This window comes from Ostrea edulis, chromosome 5 (genome assembly GCF_947568905.1).
Source record: "Ostrea edulis chromosome 5, xbOstEdul1.1, whole genome shotgun sequence".
Lineage (NCBI taxonomy): Eukaryota > Metazoa > Mollusca > Bivalvia > Ostreida > Ostreidae > Ostrea > Ostrea edulis.
Genome location: NC_079168.1, coordinates 24,067,017 through 24,091,488, shown reverse-complemented (window position 1 = coordinate 24,091,488; position 24,472 = coordinate 24,067,017). Strand labels below are relative to the sequence as shown.

The window sequence follows — 24,472 nt, the reverse complement described above, 5'->3', positions numbered from 1 at the left end:
TATTTAGAAATTGTGTTTGTTTTTTCTTATCAATTATAAATACTATCCATTCACGTGGTGTATTGCGCCTACAGTTGTTTATTTTGGATTCACTTTACCGTGCACGCGCGCACACACAGGTACAACGTACACGCATATATATATATATATATATATATATATATATAAATATAATGTATATATATATTAAAGACAAGGATGTAAGTGGGTATCCTAATATAGAGCATTTTTCTGTGCTTCACATTAAATATTTCTTCACTTAGGACAGCTACGTTTATTTATTATGATCCTGATGACAATACACCCAACATTGCAAATTGAGTGTTTTCTACTCGCAGTTACTTTCTGTACCCTTACAGATCCTTATATTCCATACACATCCACGACTGCTTTCAGAGATCAAGCAAAAACACCAGAGGAAATATTTTTCATTTTATTGAGTCATTGTTTTAAGCAAATATATTCATAACAAATACACATCACATTATACATAATTTAATATTAACAAAATTATTTCTGTTAAATAAATGGTACCCAGTTCAGAAAATTCTTGTTTGAGTCCCTGATTCGAAGAGTAATTCTACAATTTCTGAGTACCAAAAATTGTCTATATTATCTCTCAAATCTTTTCTGTTTCTATGGTTTCTACAAAACCTAATTGCACTGTAAAAAAAATCCTTAGATACACTGAGAACATTACACAACATTGCACTTCAATAGACGCAAACATATTCTAAGTGGGAACTATAATTGCAATTATAACAAAGTTTCTTGAACTAATACAACAGCCATTTTCCCTGTTAGAATTTGCAAAAATGATGTAGCCATAAAGTTCAAACTGTCTGATTTTCATGCAATATATCTTCATCAATATAAGAATTATGGCACAGACTTCGTAGACGTTCAACGCTTTAACCCCTGATAAAAATATCTATTTTTTTCATAATTGACTCGAAGAGTCATGGGCAAGACGGGTGGTTGAAATTTTTCTATGGAGTTACACGGGGATGCATGATTCGGTAATGTATGTACAGAATGACACGTTACATTAAAACCGATGATGACATGAACGTTTTGGGTTTTTTTTGGTTTTTGCAGTTATGTCTTTTAAAATGACATCTTCAGACAGATTTGATGAAATGAAAACAATAAATTAAAAATATCTATAATAAACATGTCATATTGATATAGCTTAATAACCATCATGCTGAAATACCAGTGTTTTCAGACATCACAACGCGGGCACCTGCTGATGCATTGTCAAACATCTAAGTGATCAAGACGATGCAATTGAATGGTGACCAAAAATGGTCGCAGGCAGTCTTCCGGGTCGTCTGCCACATAAAACGGGCAACTTGGCTTGTCTGGATGGTAGAATCTTTTTTTAAAAAAATGCTCCAAAGTCTTTCATCTGTAAGATTTTCACATCCGACGAGGGTTATGGGCAAAGAGTACGCCTTGGTACATGATCCCGTTAATCTCCATACTGACCACTAATGAGTTGTCGATGTCTGAGCGACCATCATCTGTAGAAGGAAATTATAGTAAACGTAAATATACAAATATGTAATAGTTTTACCAATATGTGAGGTAGAATTGAATAAAGACCCTCTACATACTTATCTGCATTCAGTTATTTGTCACTTTTGGGGTAACTGATGCTTACAAATCATAACATTGTTTTAACAAGAGTCCTGTAGCAGAAAAAGAATTTTGTATGTGACTTCTTTATTCATTTTAATGATCTCTCCGATACGGAGGCTTAGTGGTCAATGACGCGTATATGACGTATTTTGGATGAACAGAAATGCTTTTTATATCCCTAAAAGAAACCTCGATCAAGACAGGTGTATAAATCCATAAGATAGATATCGTAATGAAATAAATATATAAGCATCATTAAGGAATATTTTTTTTAAAAATGCGCAAAGTGTATTTTATTCTTAAATATTCGTGATTTTTGTTATGTTAAACAAGACGGCAATTCCCCAATCTCGTTTATCTTGCAGTTAATTCAGTTCGGCAATACTAATCATTTGATTATGTTTAAATCAGTACATTTTTGTAGAATGAAATGATAAACTTCTATACACATTGTGTGATATGTAGATTTTATTTTACAGACAATGACATGTTTCATATAGATGCCTATACGTTCTTCAGAACTGCAATAACTGAATATTATACATTGTATGACTACCCCTGTGCAGTTTATGAAACTTTACGGATTCATTTCAAACGGGCGTTGACGCTTTTTTCAACATCGCCCAAGGAGATTCCTAATGTATTTGAGATCGATGTCAGATATCACCAATTAAAATTCAGGCTGTTATAAAATTGAATTGAATAAAACCTTTGAGGGACGCATTTTTAAAATCCATTGTTTTGTACATCAAAGGAAATCAGAACATTTTGCAATCTGCAACTCTTTATAGCAATTAAAAGAGGGTGATGAAACACCCAGAAACAATTCTTATTTCTTTAATGTAAGTGATGAAAAATATTGAGAAATGATAAGTTAATTGTGTAAAAGGTGCTTTTAAAAGAGATGTGCTATTTTGATATCAATTTCCGTGACTAGATAAAATCATCTTCACTTTGAATGTTGAAGCCTCGGGGAAAATGAAAAGTTTGTTTACATCCTAGTTTGTTTTTTTAATATATTTGCATTTCAATATATAAGAAAAAAGAAAATTCAACTGAATAACGGAAATTGTTATAAGAAATTCCCGCTGACTTTCAAAGTATTACTTTCAAGAAGGACTATGCATGGCTCCCGGCATTGTGTGTATCTATATCAAAAATACTAGTAATGGGTCACAAGCACTCAACGTTTTAGATATATATAATAAAAAAATTGTCTTCCTGTAAACAATGCTTTGTCGACATGAAGAAAATTTTTATTATAAATATTTAACACGTCGAGTGCCTGTGTAATGGGTATGTATTTCTGACAGCATTTAGTATAACTTACTTCGACTAGTTATTTTGATGTGTGTGTTTGGTAGGGCGTGAGAGGGCATTCTTTCTTCCTCAGACGAGATGTGGGGTCTTTTTCTTGGCGGTTCTTCGGAAAGCTGTGACGCTGCGCGCGACGCTTCCTCCATCTTCCGCGTCGCGTGTTCCATGGCTCGTGACGCCGCTTCCATTGCGATTGCGTCACGCTCTGTTAAATGGTCAGTGATACTTCTGGGATGTGTAGGGGTTGGGGGCAAACTGTCATCATCTGGTGTCCCGTTTCCCCCTGTTACTACAAATAAAAATATTTTGCTATTTAAATTTTTTGTCATAAAAAGGCAATATCTGCAATAATGTAGCCCTCTAGGCCTACCGATTTCTTATATTTCTGGAGAGGCTGACAATGCCAACAGGTCTTTCTCTCTCTCTCTCTCTCTCTCTCTCTCTCTCTCTCTCTCTCTCTCTCTCTCTCTCTCTGCACCTATCGCTGTATTTTTGGGCTAAAATCTTAAGAATTACTTTTAGATTATTTTTACTGGTGTTTAAACTGAAACCACACGAAAACGAATAAATAAGCCATACTTTGATACATGTAATTTTCTTTGTAACTTAAATGTCACCACCGTATTTATTGACCTTGACCGACAGTAATTTTAGATAAGCATGTAAAACTTGGGAGCGGATTTAAGTGCCAATTTGATTATTCGTAAGATTTGCTGGAAAAATATAGTAATAGGGATCATATTTTGGACAAAAACTATTAATCAGTTTACAGCATTTGTTTTTCCAATATATTAACATTTTCAAGTTCATCGAATTTTCAAGCGCATCTAGCTCTAAGCAAATCGCGTACGAATCGGTTAAACACGGTTAAACATGTAGACGATTAAAAAACATGTTGCGATATTTTTCGTCGTTTTAATATACATGTATAAAACAGTTGATCTAGTGAATATGAATGGAGATTTTATCCTGTCGACGATTGTTCTGACTGGAGGGGGTGTCGTTTTCTATTCATTTCCAATAAGTGATTGGTTTATATTTGCACCAAAGAAAAGAACTTTTGGAATTGCATTCCTCCCACATATCGGGAAAGGCTACATTACTGCTCTAATCCCCAACCAAGTGGAACGAAACCGCGAAACGTTATAAAAATTATTGTGGTTATTTAAGAAAGTGCAAGAAACCTATCTGATTGATATCAATATATCACATTGGTATTGTTTGTTAAAAATATCCTAAGTCGGACGCGATTAATGTTATCAAATATCTGGGGAAGCATGGTGTTCAGTCACTCGTGACGGGGTAAGCAATTCTTCTCGCCATTTACCGCTCTCCACGAGACATCGCGTCCCCCCTACAACAATTACCCCCAGTGCAAGTGTGTGATCAAGGCGTTTAATTCGAAAGATCGATTGAGATTTTTGTCATTAAATACTTAAATTGATCAGTGCTTTACGATCGTAAATATTAAAATCAGCGAGGAAGGAGAAAGAGAGATTTTCATCAGGAACGTTCAAACTTATAATCGGCGTTTTGTTTCATGTAGGCAAAGCTGAAGTTTGGCCGCGCGTGTTTCGCTGATTAAATTACGGTCTCCGAATCATTAAAATCATTATTGTGCTGATGTGGAGCCATCAGAGGATCCCAACCACTAATTTGGGAGATTTATACTGTATTTTCTTGTGCCTTTTCATGACCAAACTATTTAATCAGCCTGTATTTTAATACATGTAATTTGTCGGAACTAGGGTGCGATTCAGCGACCGGGCACGGCATCCGAATCAAAATTTCCTCAACCTAGCATTTTATAAAATTGAAGCAAAAATAATTGGGAGGAACGATTCCCCGATAAAATCTGCCATGCCAGGGAAATGGCTGTAGATCATGCTAAAAACAAATTTGGGGTCTTTAATCCCTTATCGAGTGCCTAGTCTGGGAAGTGAAAACATCAAATGTGCAAGATATAAAGGACTCTTATTCTGTTCAATCAAAAGTTGAAGCAAGAGATCAATTTTTATAGGTTACTGAGTCCAAGGGAATCTCATTCTTATAAAGCCAGAGGAAATTAGAAAGAAAGAAAAAAAGGTTCTTAACGCAAAAACAAGTTCTAATGACACTTCATTAAACATTCACACTAAGTTGAATCTCTTCATAGAGAATGTCTTTATATTTATACTTACGTAACTGATGATGCTGCAACTGCCACAATTTCTGCAAACTGGTCAGAGGAGATCTACGATCTGAATAAATGAAACAAAATCACTATTTTTGTCAACAAAATCTAATTGTTATTAACTTCTGAAATGTATTCTAAACTATTTGCAACTCACACGTGTTTTGGAACGTGTATTTCAAACAGTGAATGTGCAGTCACACTAAAATATGAGTGCTTCAACGTTTTTGGCGGTTTCTTTTCAAATAAGGGAGGTAACTAATATATGAATTCGACTTAAACAAAATCTGACACAAAATAAAGAGGATTGTAAATTGTTATGCGGAACACATGCCTAGTAAGTCTTTTTGATTCCATCCATTTTCTGCCATAGCCGAGTACTTGAGTAGGGAGGAGGGAATAAGCTGTTCGTTTCGGAACACCCCTCCGGAAGCGGCCCCTCCCAGTTTTCCGTTAAAGATACCGCCGTTGAGGTGAGGGTGGTGTGACGAGGGGATAAGCGTGGGTCCCGGTGAGAGATCATAACCATAACTGGACCTCCTACCTTCCCGCCGATTTCCATCAATTGCTGCCTGCAGTTCCTGGGGTGTGCTAAGTTTCAATTTCTCACACTCGTAGGGATATAAGTATTTCATGTACCTAGAAAACAAGGTAGATTCTATTGATCGTTGTAGATGTAAATCTACTCCAGTTTGCCATATGAAATTCATACCACATATTTACAGTCTACGACATTTTTGTTCTTCTGAGATAGAAGAAAACAACGATTCATTGATGAAGTGGTCAGCAGTCACCAAACTTGAAGCTTACTGTGTTCTGAGTGTAAATGCAGCACTCGTGATGGAAGATGGGAGATTGAGACCTTTGGTAATTTCCCGCCATAATTTCTTGTTGATGACCTCCACCAAACCTCCCTTGGATACGACAAGTCGGAAGAGCTCGTATAAATCCAGGGTCTGTTTTGCCATGATGGGAATTCTGTTAACTGGTGTTCCTGAAGATATGCATTGATAGAACAGATTTAAAAGAATGTTGATGTTGATAATGATAATAATATGTATTTAAAAACGTATATCTCAAATTGTCAAGAATTTAACATTAAAAGTGGGAGGAAGCAAGCTTGTACATTACTCCCTTCAAATATTTTCTTTTATGCTATATAAGATATCTAAACACTTGATCGGAGGCAACACAATGTTTCGCATGCGGTTATTACTTGACAAATCTTTTCAACTGATGAAAGCGCGCTGCTCTTTTCCTTGCGTTGAAAGGAAGATAGACATCATCCTTTTAAAGCCCGGATTAGCTTAATATAACAGTCATTTATGTCGTTATCCGCGGCAATAATGAACGAATTTGTCTCGTATTAACTGGAGACAACGATTATCGGAAATCAGGGGCCTTTATCATCTCATTAAATTACTGGATCACAGAGCAATAAAAGGGTATGTCTGTATGTCCGTTGATACGAATAGAAATATTGACATTCGGCAATTACAAGCTAATTGAAAGTGTATCAAGGTTTAATTTATCTATTGCCCTTAATATCATGTACAAACAAATTCAATTAATCGTGCTATCCCTCGACTCCTATCAATTATGGTGTTTTCAATGCCGGCCAATATAACATTTATTGATTAGCATAGTCATAAAGTCGGAAGAAGGAGGAAGCGGTGTCTGGGGTCTGCGCGGGGGACTCGGTGTACACCTATCTAGATTTACACCATTCCTCCATTCCTATACCGGTACAAAAAAGATCATTAATTATGTATGCTGTGATGGCATGCTTCACGTGAAAGTATTCTTTTGCAGATTGATTAATTTCATTGAATGCGAGAAAAAAAAAAAACATTAGTTCATACAAAGACTGAAATTAATTTATCATTAATTTTATCAATTTGCACACTAATTATAATGCGTTTCTTTCGTTTGGTTTTCTTTTTAGTATTTTTCTTTCTAATCATATATATTCCTTTCTAAATTTTCTCTTTCTAATTTGGAAAGCGTGTCTATTTACAGAATGCATCTGAAGAGGTACGTAATTCTTGGGTCTAAAATATAAAGAATGAGAGTGATTGAACAGATTTCATACTATACACTTCGATTTCGATTGGGCATGTTCTATTATTTGAAGAAGAAAAATAGAATAAAATGAAAATCCCAAAAAACAGAAAGACATAGGAAATTCTTTAAGATTCCACTTGATAGACACTGATGCAATTTGATATAATCAAAATGTGATAAATTTCGGCTTTAATGATTATGTTTTCTTGGTTGTCTCGGGAAGAATCTTTGATACTCGGAGCCAGATAAATAATGCAGAATAAAATAGATTGATTTCTATAGATGAAAGATGGAAATGTTTATATTAAATCGGACGTAAAATTAATGTATGCTTTGATATGCCGATACATTTTTCATTTCTGTATCATCTACCAAGACTGGTTTCATACACAAACTGCAATTTCCCGCTGCATGATTCTCCTCTCCGCCAATATCAAATATACCTGTGCATAACAATTGCTAGTTATTGGAACATCTGGTTCCCCTAATCTTAAGCTTTAGTGAACTTTCTCTTTAAAATCCTATTCTGTAAACTTTTTAATCTATGATAAGTCGAAGAAACTTAACTTCTTGGCAGCTATTATAGATAATATCACGAGAAATATTTCAAACTCTCGAATTTCCCTCAAAGCCTTCAATTTGAACCGTCGCTCCTATCGAATTAAACTTCTCAAACAAGCGTTCAATGCGCTTGACCCTGTATTTAATGCCCTGTGTTTTTTATTGAAGCCAAAGTTGGTCGATTAGATGGAAATCACTCAGATTCACTGATAACAATCTAATGCCATATTATGACAAGCCCGCAAACTTCCATTTTGAGGTACAACTTGTCATAGCAGGGGCGTAAATGGAGGCCGACACGGACATCTCCGTACGTCCAGTGAGTGCACTATAAACCCCTCACAAACCTCAGGTTTTCATACCTGTTGTATATTACGAACAATCCTTTTTTAAATTCGAAATTGAAATTACTTTTTAGCCAGGACAGTGTTTTTATCTCCCCATGAAAGAATCACTATGATATCATCTAAGATCATGTGTTATTCTAACAATGTTCTATCCTGAAAACCACCGACACTTGAAGTTATAAAACGCATCAGCTGCATTCAAAAAGGCATTGACATCATCTCATTAGCATAAGCTTAAACAAGATGTCCTGAAAATCTGATATAGCAGGAGACCTCTAAGCACTTCTGGCGACTTCAAACACACACACACTCTCTCTCTCTCTTTCTCATTTGTGGGAACGATATAGCATAATACAATAATTTTGTATAGCACCATGAATGCACTTGGGATCCAGAAGATGCTATATTTTGTTATAAGAATGGGGAAAATTAATGATGTTAATCGTATTTCATTATTTCCCATCAACTTAGGCTAGCATCACTAGTTATTAAGACTTCATTTCGCCAGGCCAGGGGAAGGCGATGGTGACAAATTTAGCCAAATTAAAGGCCATTTACAGGAAAATAAAAGCAATTTAGAATTTGCAAGATGGTATAATTTTATAGTAAATATTAGCTGAGCCCCGCTGGGATGCTAAATCAACACCTGTTTCCCAAGCTATTGGATGTCACGTGGTGCTGAGACCATATACTCGCAGTCCGGAGAACAATGAAAACGCCGTACTTAAAACTATTCTGCCAAGACATTGATGCAATTCTGCAAGTCCGAAGAAATGAAATAATCGCCCGGTTTTTTGTTTAATCTTTGAGTAATTTGATATGTGACCTTAATTAGAATCTTATATCCTGTAATTCGTAGACCTTTCGCAATGAGATAGTCTTCGTAGACAGCAGGAAAGGGAATTATACCGTCTTCCCTCCAAATAGATATTTATTACCCAGGGATAACCAAGTCTAAAGTGTGATTATTTTTTCTTTAATGGGGCATCAAACACCTTTTCACCGAATGATGAGAAATTCATCAAAACTTATATGAAAACTTGTTAACATTGCCGCAATGGAATTGAATTAGCCGACAATCAAACGGGGGCTTAATCGAATGAGGCGACAATGTGGTGATCAATAATCATTTAGGGATCGGGAGCGGACGAGACAACAAACTACTCCCTTAAAAAATCAACCCTGAAAGCCCAAACTTGGATTTCTTTGTGTAAACATTATAAAAAAGATTAACTATGATTTTTTTAATTTTTGTAACTGTGCGGATCGAATGCTTTTTGAACGGAATGAAAAATCGGGACACACTACATATTTTGTACATTCACCGGTAGGTCTCTCGTGATATGACTTCAAAACTGGAAATCAGCGATCTACACACTGCGCTTGCATAGTTTGAGACATTATCATGTGTGCACGGGTAATGAAATATCTTAAAACACAAACTAAAAGCTTAATAAGACTTGAGAACGAGAAAAGAAGTCATCATCTTACAAGTTATCTTTCATGATATCAAAACATATCGGAAACCGTCAATATCGGGCAATTAGATATTAAAGATAACCGTGCATTTTCTATCAATCAAACACTATCTGGAATAAGTGATGAAAATGTAAGTTGTCTGTAAAAGTGTTTTTCCTCCAAAAAATGTTCTGATTGTTTTCCCGATAACTTCCGTGGCGACTTTTCGTCTTATCAAAAGATATCAAAAACGAATCAATTTATGAAGCAGAAAATGTTGAATTGTTAATTGTAGAAAAAATGGCAGCCCATGATACTTAAACGAGCACTATGATCCCACGAGAATTATGGCGAAATCATCTTTTTGCTGCCAAACGACAATGTTAACACTATCCACCGACCGATTCATTCAATCAATTATAAAGCGATGTCAGTGATATTGAAAAACTAATGCAAAGCTAACACTCTCCGAGAAATATCATTTTAATGTCGAAAGCGACATTTTGGCCTTTTGTTATTAATTTATGAAATGTAAGCCATTTGGGGAATTGCCCTCAATGACTAAATGTCTCTTTTGATATCATTGCTAATTAACTCTCTCTGCATCTTTATATTCAAGTCATAAAATTTAATTACAGCTCTAATAATTATGGGGATATTGTCATACCAAGGAAACGAAAAAGGAGAATACCAAATGATTGTGGTCGCGATCTCGGGGGGACGGTACGGAATCTTCGGAAGATTTTTGAGAAACTGGGCTATCTTTACTGTCTCTTTTGATGAATTTGATCCAAATGACTTGACACCTTTCGGAATCCCCTCTGGCATTGTCTTCTTGGTATCAACCTGCAATGCTGTCATATAAAAGGGTCACCCGGGTGATGTTTCCGAGTCGTGCCTGCAGTATTGCATGACAACACTACGTAAGTGAGCACCGCAACGGGATTCAGTTCATCTTCATTGTTTTACACAAAAACTCATTATGCATTTGAGATTCTACTTAATAAATCCTTCTATTAGATAGGTTGATTATGTAACGTGTACGATCTTTCGTGTTTTTCCTGCGGAGAACGTCGTTTCGTCTGTTTTAATTTGGAGTTGAATAATTCTTGCAGTACAGGGAAGCGACTGCGTCTTCACGTATAAAAGTCTTATTGTTTTTTTTTGTTTTTGTTTTTCTATTCTTTCTTGTTTACTGTTTATTTCTTTGGACGTCAGATGATGTTGAGAAATATCGTACAATATGACTCGCCACAAGTGTTAATCCTCTCTTCTGATTGACACGGCGATGGCCAATGACACTGATTCTCGCACTTCCAATTGACCAGCAAATTAAACTGACCAATCACTTGATAGATTACATTGGACACTAGGCCCCCCGCCGTGATGACACGCGTTTAGTGCTAAGGATCATGTTTAGCCAGCGGCCTGCGTAACAAAAAATTTGACAAGTTAATGATAGATGATGGCGCTGCATCTTGTGGAATCTGTTTCTAGAATTAATACTGATTTTTAGAGTTCTGTGGCAGGTTTTATGATAAAGAAATTGATTTTTGTCCATATTTTGATAATGACCGCTGAACTGATAGTAGAGGATTTTTTATGCAAACCACATGTAAATTTCTCTGTCTTGAACTGTTCACTTTTTGAGAGAAAGAAAATATTTACTGCAAAAAATAATTCATAATCACTCCAGCTTAAACTTTTGTTTTAATTGTGATTTTGGTATCTCTAAATTATTTACTGGGAAGAACTGTCTATTCGTTTTGATATATACACTGACTATCTATAGAGACATTTTTACTTAATTCTATTCTTCTTTTATTGCGATTTAAAACTAAAGTTGAAATAACCTGTCACTGCGCTAACTCAGTATCTTTTCGCCAAGAACAAAGGCAATGTTGCCTTCAAACGTAATAAAACGTTTCAGAGATTACAGAGGAGGAGGAAGAAATGAATACGAAATAAGAAAAAGAAATGAACATGTCAAACCGGGACGAGCCGGGATGTTATAGCGATGCAGGGGAATAAATGATTACACAGCATTCATAATTAAAAGTATATTTCCCCTGTCATAAATCATATGTGCCTACGGCTGTAACAATAACCATATGATCTGATGATCAACATTGAGGTAAACAATTGCAAAAAATGATCCTACACTGCGAATAAAAAAAACCCGATTCAATGGAGTGCAATGCGATCTCAAAACAAATAAGTAAATATATAGAGATGGTTTAGCCCGCAACATGATTAATTGTGAGGTACACTAATGTTTTCTTGTTGCAGAGAGGGGGAATTATATATGAATATTTTTTGGGAAAGGTTCTGTAGAGATGCTTTGGTGTTTTTTTGTTGTACTTGTTGAATTGTTCTCATTGCTAATCTTTCCATAAGTTTATATCTACACTGTAAATCAGTCTAATGAATTTAAAACAAAAATCATAATATGATTCATCGTGTTAGAGTATTAAAAGAAAAGAACAATTTGTACGGGAAGTAGAACAAAGTTAGTCAGCAAAAACATTTCCAATTGTCAACAAAGGAGAGTGGCCCGCCATAAAGATATAAACCCAATATCAAATCTCCAAAATAAATGGAAAGACCAAATCATCGTGGCACCAGATTAAATCTGGCCAGTTTCTGATTTCATTAAAAGAACTTTTCGACATGAGAAAGCGTAAACACTCCGTGGCACCTCCCGCGGTACTGCATTAATGGTCAATCGCTATCGCTACATCGTATATGATTGATACAACATTCTTATAAAGTTTCTAAACATACGTAGTCGAAATCTATGTAGTGCCTTAATTCGGGGGCACACAGGGGGATAATTTCCTGAAACCTCTAATAAAACAATGAGTTAAAACGAAAACTTCATAGAAATGCGAAAAGAATGTATATAATCTAAACTGTTAAACAGAGTTGATGTCTTTGAATATTAAACACTTATTCTTCCTAGTGAGAAAGCTGCTCAACAATAAAAAAAAAAAAAAAAAAAAAAAAAAGTCTCCCCCACCCCGTCCCCACCCTTCATCTGTCTTCTCATCAATATCAACGAGAACACATATCTCTGTTCATAATGGAATATAATGGCGTATCAAGAGATACAACGATGTTTATTTTCCATCTGGTCCCTTCTGCATAAATACATTCCAACCCTTGTTATCCTACGCCGAACGCATCGCTTTAGATTAACCCTAGATTAATAGATTAACTTTTTATTTACACATTCAGATTGTACATCGTATCTCTTTTAAAATATCGGCATCAGTGATTAGGATTGATATTTTTAAAGGGATTTGTGTTTTTTTTTTGTCTGTTGAACAGCGTTTCTATCCGTGAGTTGGTTCAGGACGAGAGAGTGGAGGGATGGCGATTGATTAAGATACATGTATAATGAACATTAATTTGGCACGGCCCAATATCTGCATTGATATTACGTTATATAAAGGGCGAAGTGACCGGGGCATAATTATCTTCCGAATTCCTCCCTGTTAATTGAAAATCTCTGTATCATGATTAAGCCCCGCATATACTATAGATTTGTATAACCTATTTGCCATGTCTATCCTGCTTGCCCGTGCTTGCAATTTAGGCCATATAGAAATATTCATAACAAAGAAAAGTAAAAAATCTTATCGTCATTCAATCGTTTTTACTTAAATTTGTTCAATTTGTTAATGAGTACAAAACACCACTAAAACACGAAGCTACTGCTCCATCCGTTGGAAAGTAAAGCAAATGTCGTGCTGTTCGTAATTAAATTGAAATGTTTCATTAAAATTTCATCATATTTGCGTTCGAATCTCATACATGCCAAGAGTTTTTCTTTTAAAAAGAACTATACTAAAAATTATATCATTGGGTTACATCCATTCCATAATGAACAGGTAAAATATAAAATAATTTCAGAAAGCTCTGCAGAGTAGATGTCTCATAATTTATAAAATATTCAACAGCTGATGATCTCATAAAGGGTGCTAAAAATATTAATTTAATGTACAAGTTACAAGTTTCATTAATTTTTTACACATCCGGTAAAATAGGTTTTGGCACAGTCGTATAGAACTGCCACCGCATAATTAATGCTAACCCACAGGATTTACCCGGAATGGGACCTTCGTCACTCACCTTGTCACATGACCGGGGCTTTAGATCTGCTAATCTGTTCACAATACAGGCCCAGACGGCGAACCACTATTCGAGGGGAAATACATTAAATATTGATAAATATTGTCATAAAGTATGGTTTGACACCCCCCCTACTTTTCGCTCGAGTCCCTCTGAAATGACTTTTACGGGTCTTCATACAATTTTTGCAAAATCTTTGCGACAAATCTCTGTGACCTTGATATTTTCTAAATGACATTGCTTAAGGATTCTGACATTCTTGACGTAGTATCTCTGAGTTCAGAATGGACATAGATCTACAATCACTGCATTACAAAATTTTATACTGCCAAATCTGGTCTTTAATTATGATTCTAAATAACCTTTTAAGCAGAACTACACACTATTTGACAACTCTTTCTGTTAGCTTGGGCATCTACTTTACCTACAGTCCGCAAAAGAACACCCCACAGATGATACACGCTCACCGCAATCAAATTCTAAAGTGACTGCAACTTTATTGAATTGGGACATAATTCGTGCACTTGTTCCTACTATCAATAAAAATTTCTACAAGGTTCTAAAATAAATAATAATTAAGGACCACATTATAGTTTATTACAGTTCCCTGTACATTCCCAGATTTAGTTTGAGGGGATTGTTTACTGTGTATTCCTTCACCACAAAATTTATTATTACTTATACAAATAATATCAACTATGCAACACATAATCATGATGCCTATAAAGTCACTTCATTGTACTACATGCAAGATAAATAAACATTTACAACTCTATCGACAAATAGTATACAGTCTATATTGATCAGCAATGTTATATATATATGCTTTGTCCTTTTGTTTTCAACTTAAATTTATTTCACTATTCGACAATCAGTTCAGCACGAATGTTAAATAGCCTAAAGGATAAATGACAATTAACAGCAAAATGTGTCAAAAATGGGAAAAAGTCATCAAATAAAAGGTACTTAAATATGTAATTGAACAAACAAAATACATGTTTCAAAACTCCTCGGGTAATTCCTGGTGACATTTATATTACTGAATTTCTTCGCGTAGCTGTTCTATGTTTATAAATATGTGATCTTTGAAACTTATCACTTCCGGAAGTTTTATCACTTCCGGTCACAGAAGTTACGTTCTTTTTCCAACCCAAAATTAAATGGATCCTGATTATAGCAACATTTCACCTCCCAGTTTAAAAAGCTTTGAACGCCTTATCTTGACACAGTTTTCTTTTAAATTTGTTGAAATAACTTGAAAACACAAATTAACGCTTTTCACACTTGAGGCGGTATGACCAAAAACATCAAAATGATCGTTGCCGTTAATCGACAGGGTGATTTCTATCGAACAAATTAATTGGTCAAATTTGTCATACCAAAAATATCTGACCAATTATTTCTTTGAAAAGTTTCTTTATCGTTTTGTTGAAGAACGATGGCCATTTAATTTCAGTCGATAGGGGAAACATGAAATCCATTACAAATCAACAGATATAAGTCATATATGCACAATTATGGTATAAAATTTTTGCAGAATTCAAAAAGCACCCGTTCGATAGTTGCGACAATTGCCCAATATAACCTTGATATTGCGATACGAGCCCGAAGCCTTCGAAATCTGAAACCGAACGGAGCAATCTCACCCAATTAATAACAAAGGCGAAAACGCAACCCACTAGAATTAAAATGTCTATAATCCTGTTTATTGGGGAAACATATGCGGATATTTTATGGTTTTTTGACATGAAACATTCTGATCGGAGAGTTAAATGTATTGTGATGATAACTTTATAGAAATCAAAATATTAATTCCAGCATCATTTTAAAAGCAAATCAATTTGTTTGAGGGAAGAAAGCGAACCGTTCTATAGAGATTGTTATCAAAAAGTACCTTAATTCTAACATATCATTATTTGGCTTTTTCAATGAAATATTAGATGACTCATATATGGAAGAATTTAATGGGTCCCAATTCTGCAGCGACCACATAATAATTGAATTGAAATTCGAATTAGAATACAAGGGGAAAAAAACCCCAAATCTCAATCAAAATAAAGAAAACATTACAAAGAATGACTAGGAAAAGTTTTGCATCAGTACAACTCGGATAGGAGAGAGTGAAAATAACAGATCGCGAAAACAAAGAGAGAAAGCGATCATGTGACCGAGCGGGCGTCTCTAACATTTATAATTGTATCTTCTACAGTCCATACAAACTAGTGGTGGAATGGAATTTGGATTGTTGATAAATTTAGAGTTCATTGCTAATTAAAGACATCACATACATTTTGTGATTGGGTTATAGGCATAATCTAGTTGATGATGAGTCTTATACAAGCTGAGTGGCACTAAGACACGCCACTGGTGATGTATTATTCATCAATTTAATATGTATTGCCCTTTTGTGTAGCATAAGACATTGGATTATATCGGCAGTAATCGGATAAAATAGCCCATTATTGTAGCATAAAATCACCATGTTTTATACACATCCAGTTATCTTAGAGGAAAATAGCAATGACTTTTTAAATCTCCATAGGAAAAGAATAATTAACCCGGCATGACAATTTCCTTCAAATTAGTAACAAATAATGCTCTTGGATCGACTAAATATTAAGTAAGGAGCGGGAAAGGCAATCCGGAAAATCCGTGTCACATACACGTTTATCCAGACAATATATCTAGACACTCCTCAAAAGCTGGTCACACACCATGCTTTTCTTACAGTATCTGTTTCTATTTTTGGAGGAATGGTTTAAGTCTAAGAAATTACAATTTGGTGAGAGTATTACAGTCAAGTTTTCTTTCAATTATTAGCTTTTGTATTTATTTTTCTTTACTGTGGAGCAAATTCCTTAGATCGGTAATCATAAAAAATTTGACCACGAAATGGACCTTCGTACGGCTAAAATATTAAGTAAATATATAAAAATAAATTCATAAATACCGAACATAACATTTTTATTGATTACCACGCATTTTTGAACGTTTTGCTGATAAGAATGATAGGTAAAATATGTTATTAAAAACATAAGATAAAAAGATACATCAATGCTTAATTAAATTTCGTTGAAGTTATTTTGCCCCCTACATATTTTTGAGATAAACTCAGATTTTTAGACGATAGAGACTGTGTGTGTCCAGTCTGAAAGTTTACAATGTGTTTGACCGTTGTAGCAAAAGGGTAAAATTGCACACCGATTTATCAACACAGAAGTACTGATAAAAATGACGATATGTCTTTCGAGTTTAAACTGATCTGCAGATAATATTTCATATGTAAATGTTCGGTAGATGTATTATACAAATAACCCGAATTACTTCGCGATAAGAGAGCAAAATAAGAACGAAAAGAAACAAAGACGAAACGCGAACTCCCGATTCTTTACGGGTCATCTTCATGATTAAAATGAAATACGAGCTTCCGACCCTCGTCTGAGTGGCAGTTTGGGGAATCGAAATTATTTGCTATTAATTTTATGCTAAATTCTTTAGCAATTTTCCAGAAACAAGAAATATGCTGAAGATTGATGCAAATAACATCTGTTGGCACCCCCCAGGAACGCAAAATGTCATCAACTCGTTCGTTGTCTATGTCGATTATACAATTTCATCTTAAAAGTCAATAAATTACGTGTGATCGACTTACCTCCAAATAAGAAGTATGTTTTGGGGATTATTTATTTGATTTTTATAATTTCAAGAGTCGAATAGGTTAAAAACAAAAAGGCAATTGTTTAAAGTTTCTGAACGAATCATCGCATCTTAATGAACTTTTGAACGAATAATCGAATGTAAATGAACTTTTATTCTATACTTTATATCAAAATGCTGATGTTATTCTATGCCGTAATAGCTGACAGTTTATGGGTGATTAACGAGAAACCTCATGCGATTTTATGAACACTGCGGTCCCTCGACAAAATACGATCGATATGACTTTTATATCAAATGATTAGAGAAATTCTAATTGTATGCACAGCGACATACCGGCAGCAAATCTCTATTTTATGACAATAAAATAAGACACCTAATTGTCCGGGACTTCCCATATCAATTCAGAATTCACGAACATCTTTTTTCGCATTGATGGATGATAAAAAGATATGGTATTTAATTCATTTAATTCATTCTTATATGGTTCCCCTGATTCTTGTATGAAGAAGAAAAAAACTCAGCTTCAAAAACTCTTTTCACATTCATATATGATGCAACCATCTGATAAAAAAAAGATTCACATAAAGTGTAATTGGTGTTTTATTTTGCATTCTAATTTCTTCATGATGTTAAATTCATATTTTTATATTTCCCTTACAAACATTTAATGTGATGGCAGCTTGTAGAAAGAGGTTTGAAATGGTAGAGGATTAAAAAATGACAGAGGCTCGAAGTGTGGTATTATGAAGGCGGAGAACAAAATTAATCAAGAACACATTTTGTGAATTAGGTCCTTGTTGGATAAACTTAAAGAATGAAAACTTGATTCGAAGTTTGACAGAAAAGAATGTAGATCTGGTCACGTGTCACTCTTTCCACGTGTGCTTCATTAAGAAAACATTAGCCCTTGCATTAAAGTGAATTAACAAACATTTTAGTATTTTTTGTTGAATTATAAAAATGTGGGCGAAGATATTTTCCCCCGAGTCTATTCAGGAAATAAACTCAAAATAAATGTATAAAGTGAGAGAAAAGGTTTAAATAAAACCTCCATTAAAGTGATACACAAATTTGACAGGACCTCCCGCGCCCTTTGATCCACCTATAAGATCATTTGATTATTATGTCATCATTAAATTTGTGTAAAAATCTTATAGAGTATCTTTACAGCTTGGTGAGAAATACTTTCAGGATCATGATAAAAGGTGATGCCACACACTTACACAATGCAAAAACCTTTCGGTGCTCATAAAAGTCCTTATCAAGAATGGAGATAAGCGTTCTCGCAGATTTTCGGTCTTTGCTAGTTATCTATGAGGGGTTGGATAACATCATATTCCTTTGGTGAATCAAGCAATATTCGTAATAAAGTCAACAGGATGAAAAGATGTATAAAATGCTATCCCGGCGAACCTCCCCTTCAACTGTCAAATCTCGCGAGATGTGCGTATAACGTGAGCTCATAATTCCTGATTTATTTTCTTGATTACATATGATATGTCATTTTGATTGAAAATAATTCTTTTATTAGAATACCAAGCTTCAACATTTGATAACCAGCTGCAAAAGTGATCCATATCTTTCGAGACAATGGAATTTATTATATCTGTTGATGGCATTAATCTTTTGCCCGAAATACCATCATCCCAAACGTTCAGGTTTGTATGATATAACTTTCTAGATTCACACATTTCATGATCACAAAAATCACCATCATCAAATTCAGTAGAGTGCCATTTATTAAAAGAGAGAAATTATGTGATAAACAAATTCAGTGGAGTTTCATTTATTAAAAGAGAGAAATTATGAGATAAACAAATTCAGTGGAGTTTCATTTATTAAAAGAGAGAAATTATGTGATAAACACGGTATCAGTTTAACGGTGGAGCCTAGCTGTCGTTTCAGCTACATACATGTACACTTGAGGGGAAAATATTATCACAACAGATTTTAACACATCTCCAAAAAAAAGTGTCCAATAAAATGCATGCTAAGAACATTTACATGTAGTTGCAATTTCTTTAAATTCATTTGTCCCTGTCTCGTTGACCTCATTTGAAACAACTATATTGAAGGTAGCTATGATGTCATAGCAGAAATGTTATAACAATTAGACAATATAAAAACTCGATCCCAGATGAAGAGATTTTATCAATTATTAAACTCTCTCTCTCTATGATCTGATGCCGTGATGACAAGAATAAAGTCAAATAATAATTATCCCTCTCTTCTTAATTTGCACAATATCATGATATGAAGCAATTATAATTTAGCAATATTGCATGTCATTTAAGACAAGAATAAAAGATCATATAACTGACTGAGTCTCTGAGGTCTACGAAAACCACAGGAATCGAACACTGCGCATGCGTCATTCGAGCACGCGGTCTGAACCACCCTAGAAAGATGACAGGTGAAGCAGCTTTCCGAAAGTAAGAGTCTTTACGTTGCATTAAAGTCAGACGATTTTGTTGACAAAAGATATTATGTATTTAAGAGGGTTAAAACAGTAGCAGGTATTTCATATTGCAAAATATAATATGTACTGCAATACCTTAATTCTCACCCATCTCGGGGGGTGGGGGGTCATCTGTGCGCCACTGTTCACTTATATATATATATATATATATATATAAATGCTCGCGCTGATTCAAAATCTTTTTTCTGCTAAGTACCACACCTGCTATTGGGAAAAGGTGAAAAACTACTCACCCCTTTTCTGCATAAACTGAAACAAATCGTCAAGGAACTCTTTTCTTTTGGGATCATCGCTGAGCTCGTAGAGCTGTGAAAAGGCCTACAAAAATCGCAGAGAGGTTTACAACTCGGTCAAAAGCTTTTCTGCAGAAGTGTTGTAAAGTTGTAAGTGCATAAAGAAAAAAGTAATATCATTAAATCTACTGCAGAAGCACATCAGTAGTGCATGCCTGTCCTTTTTTTTTTTTTTTTTTTTTTTTTTATCTATGTAGACAAAACACAGTGTTTGTTACAAGTACGAAATTATGAAGTTTTTAAAAATAAATGCTGTTTAGACATGTAAGCTTTCAATAATTAAATGGCACCATGTAAATATACCTTTGTGTGTTGTTAAATATATCTTATGGCAATTGCAATAACATAGAAATATTTTGAGCAAAAGTTTCTCAGTATCGACCAGCTTTAGAATTTAAAGCTAATTATCTAATGATAAAGATTCTGGTACATGAATTTTGTCAAAGCTAGGCAGTGTATGAGAGAGAGAGAGAGAGAGAGAGAGAGAGAGAGAGAGAGAGAGAGCTCATCATATAATTGATAATTTTGATGCACTTTAAAATAATAAGGATATGGATATTTAGTCAGACTTTTTGCATTGTTAAATTATTCCTATATACAATGTACGGTACGTACAGTACAAAATATATCTTATACATTATTTGCAGTATAACTTTGCTCTTTGCATTAAACCTCTATTTTCATACATGCATGTATTTTGAATCATACTGTATCATTTGACCTATTGGAAATATACAGTCAATGCATCTTTTAAGTGAAAACCTAAAACAATTTCCTTATTCTATACGCAAAAGTGATTTTATAAACAGATTTATAAGAATTCGTACACAGACATACATATTCGGAGATGACATCTCTGATTTTAATCCAAAATCCTGCACTTAAAACCGAACCTCTTCATCGATTTAATAGTAAAGAAAAACACTTATGGGGGAATCCTATTTTACTTTTAAAACGAATTCACTTCCACAATAGTCGACATAATTCAATTATTAATGCTATCACAATCTGAAGATTTTCAACTTGAAAGATGTCTCTCGATATCATCTTGTAGTGTTTTATGGCCATGAATAAAAGCAGAGAAACGTTTAATTATTTATAATCCATTACGATTTAGGATGCAAACAATACCTGAATTGTAACTGTAAAGTCACACTATCGTGTAAAGCTTAAAGATTTCCGTCCAAATTCTTTAAAATTGTATGCTCATGTTTCAAGTAGAAAAAAAGTGAACTGGGAGAAAAATTGTTCGAGCTCTCTTGACACGACTCGGAGATTTCGACAGCGACTCGGAGTATTCGACAACGACTCGGAGATTTAAAAACATTGATATGGAAGGACTCTAATGATCCCAGCGCTCATTGTCACAGAATGGAATAAGCGTACTTGACTTTGTAATCATTGATTTTTTTTTAATTACTATGTATTTTATATGAAATTATTATTCGAAAAAGGCCGATCGATATAATTACAATACAATTTTCGATACTGTTTAATATTTGATTAATCTTTATAATTTTTTTCATATTGAACCTTTTTGCTTTTGTCTAGAATGGAGGTACTCTTATGAAAAACAAATTAATGAATGAGACAATGGTATTGAAAAAAAATTTGCATTTTGTAATTCAAATGTTGATCAAACTAGAAATGGTAAGAGGTTACATATAATTTAGCGATTACATAATGAAAATAAGGTATTAAGTTTGTGTTGTAATTGTAAGTAAAAATAACGATTCGCGTATTATTCTGTCTTAAAGAAGTTGTTAAACATCAAATACGCAATTCCCGGTGTGTCTGAACCTCCCCCAACGACAAGGAACCAGGTAATTTATAATGCCTCGTCGCTTCTGGGACAATTGTTATTCTACTTGAGAATGTCCCTAAATAAATAAATGTTTGCAATCTAAATATTTTGAAAATGAATTTGATAACGTATTGATAAAATGCAGAAATTAATTATTTGCCGACTATGTCATCGATTTGGATAAAATGATTTTCACTTTTCACCCTCGTTTATTTGGCCGTATAATAATACTCATTCGATTTTCAATACATGGTGTTATATTCTAGCTATTTCAATGGGAAAAGTTTATCACAAAATAGATATTAAAAGTTTGTATTAAAATTTTATGAATAATACAATTAGAATTATGTCAATATTTCTACAATAGGTCAATAGAAATGCTTTAATGAATAGTTATGGCCCAGAAAATTTTCTCAAGAAGTGGGAATTCACCATATGGCCAAAGAATTAGTTACATTGGGCTATCCGTTATAAAACCGAATTTATCGGTTCATGGTGGAGATGGCGAATTAGATGCATAATTAATACAACAAATTACTGCAGATTGATTAAGCTTCCTTTTATCGATTTAAAGGTAGATTGTCGAAGGAGAAAAAAAAAGGTAGACAATCATTTTAATCAGCAGCTAAGCCATACCACGCGATTCAGTACCTATCAAGCTACAAAACGTTCATCAAATTTTCATTTGACAATTCCCATTTTATTTTGATTGAAGGAAACGAATCGAGTCACTACCCTGCTCATAAAATGGATTCATTTTCAAGTACTGGAATTTTATGATGAAACGAAGCGGCCGATAACTTTAACGTTTGATTGTTTGGATCACGAAATGTTCCTTGTTTTGTGAAATTACACATTAAGGCATGCAGGTATCCAGGGAAATAGATATAATTTGCAGCGAAATCGATTCATTGGGATTATTGTTATTAAAATAAAAAATTAAACTGTATGAATCGCTTTATTCTGTGTTGTACATCATGAAAATTCTCTCATGTTCTCTGTAAGATTACGGACCCGGTGTATTTACAACACTTAAATGGGGTTATATTACATGCATGTTACAATTCATAAGGAACTTCAGACGGTATCAGTAGATTAAAAAACATAAAAATTGCAATTGAAAGTAAATTGAGAAATTGGTGAATAGACAAGAAGTGTAAAGTTTAAAAAAAAAAAACCGTACCTGTTTAAACTGTTCTTCAAAGGTCCAATGGTGGGCTGGACCATCGCCAGTGGGTGACGTGGAAGTAGCACTGTGGGGGGAGAGCGACCCTGCCCTATGATAATTTCTGTCCAAAAAAGCACTATGATTCAACAAATCAAGTCTTGAGGTGGAGTCAGATTTTGTAAGGGGGTGCCCGTCCCGTAGGGTATGGAATTCCTCGTGGTGTTTGTTTACACGCAAGTCTTGGCCCCTTTCTGACTCCAGCTGTGATAGTCTCTCGGCGTGTAGCCGCAGTTCCTTGGCGCGGAGCTCCTCGTGCCGGCGTATTATCGCCTCCTCATGAGCCCGTTTTAGTTCCTTTTCTATCTCCTCTCTTTCCTCGCGCTCCTGACGCTTGAGTTTTTCATATAGTTCTCTGTCTGAGCTGTCCAGCTTATCCGAGGACCGTCTTGATCCCACATCTCCACTTTCACTTCCATTGTCCGACATCTCTGATTCATTCAAATCTTCGTTGGACTGTAATGTTAAAAAAATTTAGTTTGATTTTATATCGATATTGAATTTATTAGACTGAATATATTTTAAAAGATCACATTTATGTTATCTTGTAATAAAATGTATTCCTTGCAGGAAAAAAGAAGATTCCTATTTGACAACAATGTAATTTAGAAGCACATGCAATTCATGAAAATATACCTATGACTTTGCAAATCACTGACAAATGGATATCTACATTTCTCAATGACATATAAATATATGAATATTTCTTTAGGTTTTAATTCATCATATTAAAAAAATTTAATCTGGCATTATATTTAATTGCATAAGATAATTAATTTCAATTTATACAAATCTGCTACATATAAACTACCAATAAAACTTGAAAATGTTTATAAACTTAAATAATAAAAATAATAAATTGATAATAATAAAAACCAAAAAACCCAAACTTTTAATTCATACCCAATGTGCAGGGTGAAGGATTCAAATACAACGAAAGTTTACGATATCAAAGCGATATAAATTAATTTTGTTTTATTTGCAGCAAGGGTTGCCAAAAATGTTAACACATCTTGCACAACTTCAGACAAATAGGCGTGTAAACACGGCGAACTTACCACGCTTCCTTCGCTATTTTCTCCGTTCGACATCTTCTTTGATTGCCAACTTCCTCACAAATGTTGTGTCCTTCTCTTAATTCTGTCGATATGTCTGGGGCCCAAATTACAAATATACACTTTATCAATGAAAATAATCCTACCCAGTCATTGGAATAGATTAATTTATGCATATTCTGTAGTGGATTATTCGCACGTGGTTCTACATAATTTCCACGCCCCCTTGAACTTGCTGGCCTATCAAATTATCATAGT

The 24,472-nt window shown here is 34.4% G+C and overlaps 1 protein-coding gene across 1 annotated transcript; it reads right to left on the bottom strand.

The window, feature by feature from the left end:
• Nucleotides 1-418: 418 nt before the first annotated feature.
• LOC125651637 (protein dead ringer homolog) lies at nucleotides 419-24,464 on the bottom strand. Its single transcript, XM_048880328.2, has 8 exons — nucleotides 24,218-24,464; nucleotides 23,118-23,615; nucleotides 20,071-20,155; nucleotides 5,945-6,128; nucleotides 5,469-5,773; nucleotides 5,142-5,201; nucleotides 2,975-3,250; nucleotides 419-1,526 (listed from the first exon to the last, which is right to left on the bottom strand). Exons 1-8 carry the CDS (start codon nucleotides 24,248-24,250, stop codon nucleotides 1,423-1,425), a joined length of 1,545 nt encoding a protein of 514 aa, XP_048736285.1. The 5' UTR covers nucleotides 24,251-24,464; the 3' UTR covers nucleotides 419-1,422.
• Between the last annotated feature and the right edge of the window lie 8 nt (nucleotides 24,465-24,472).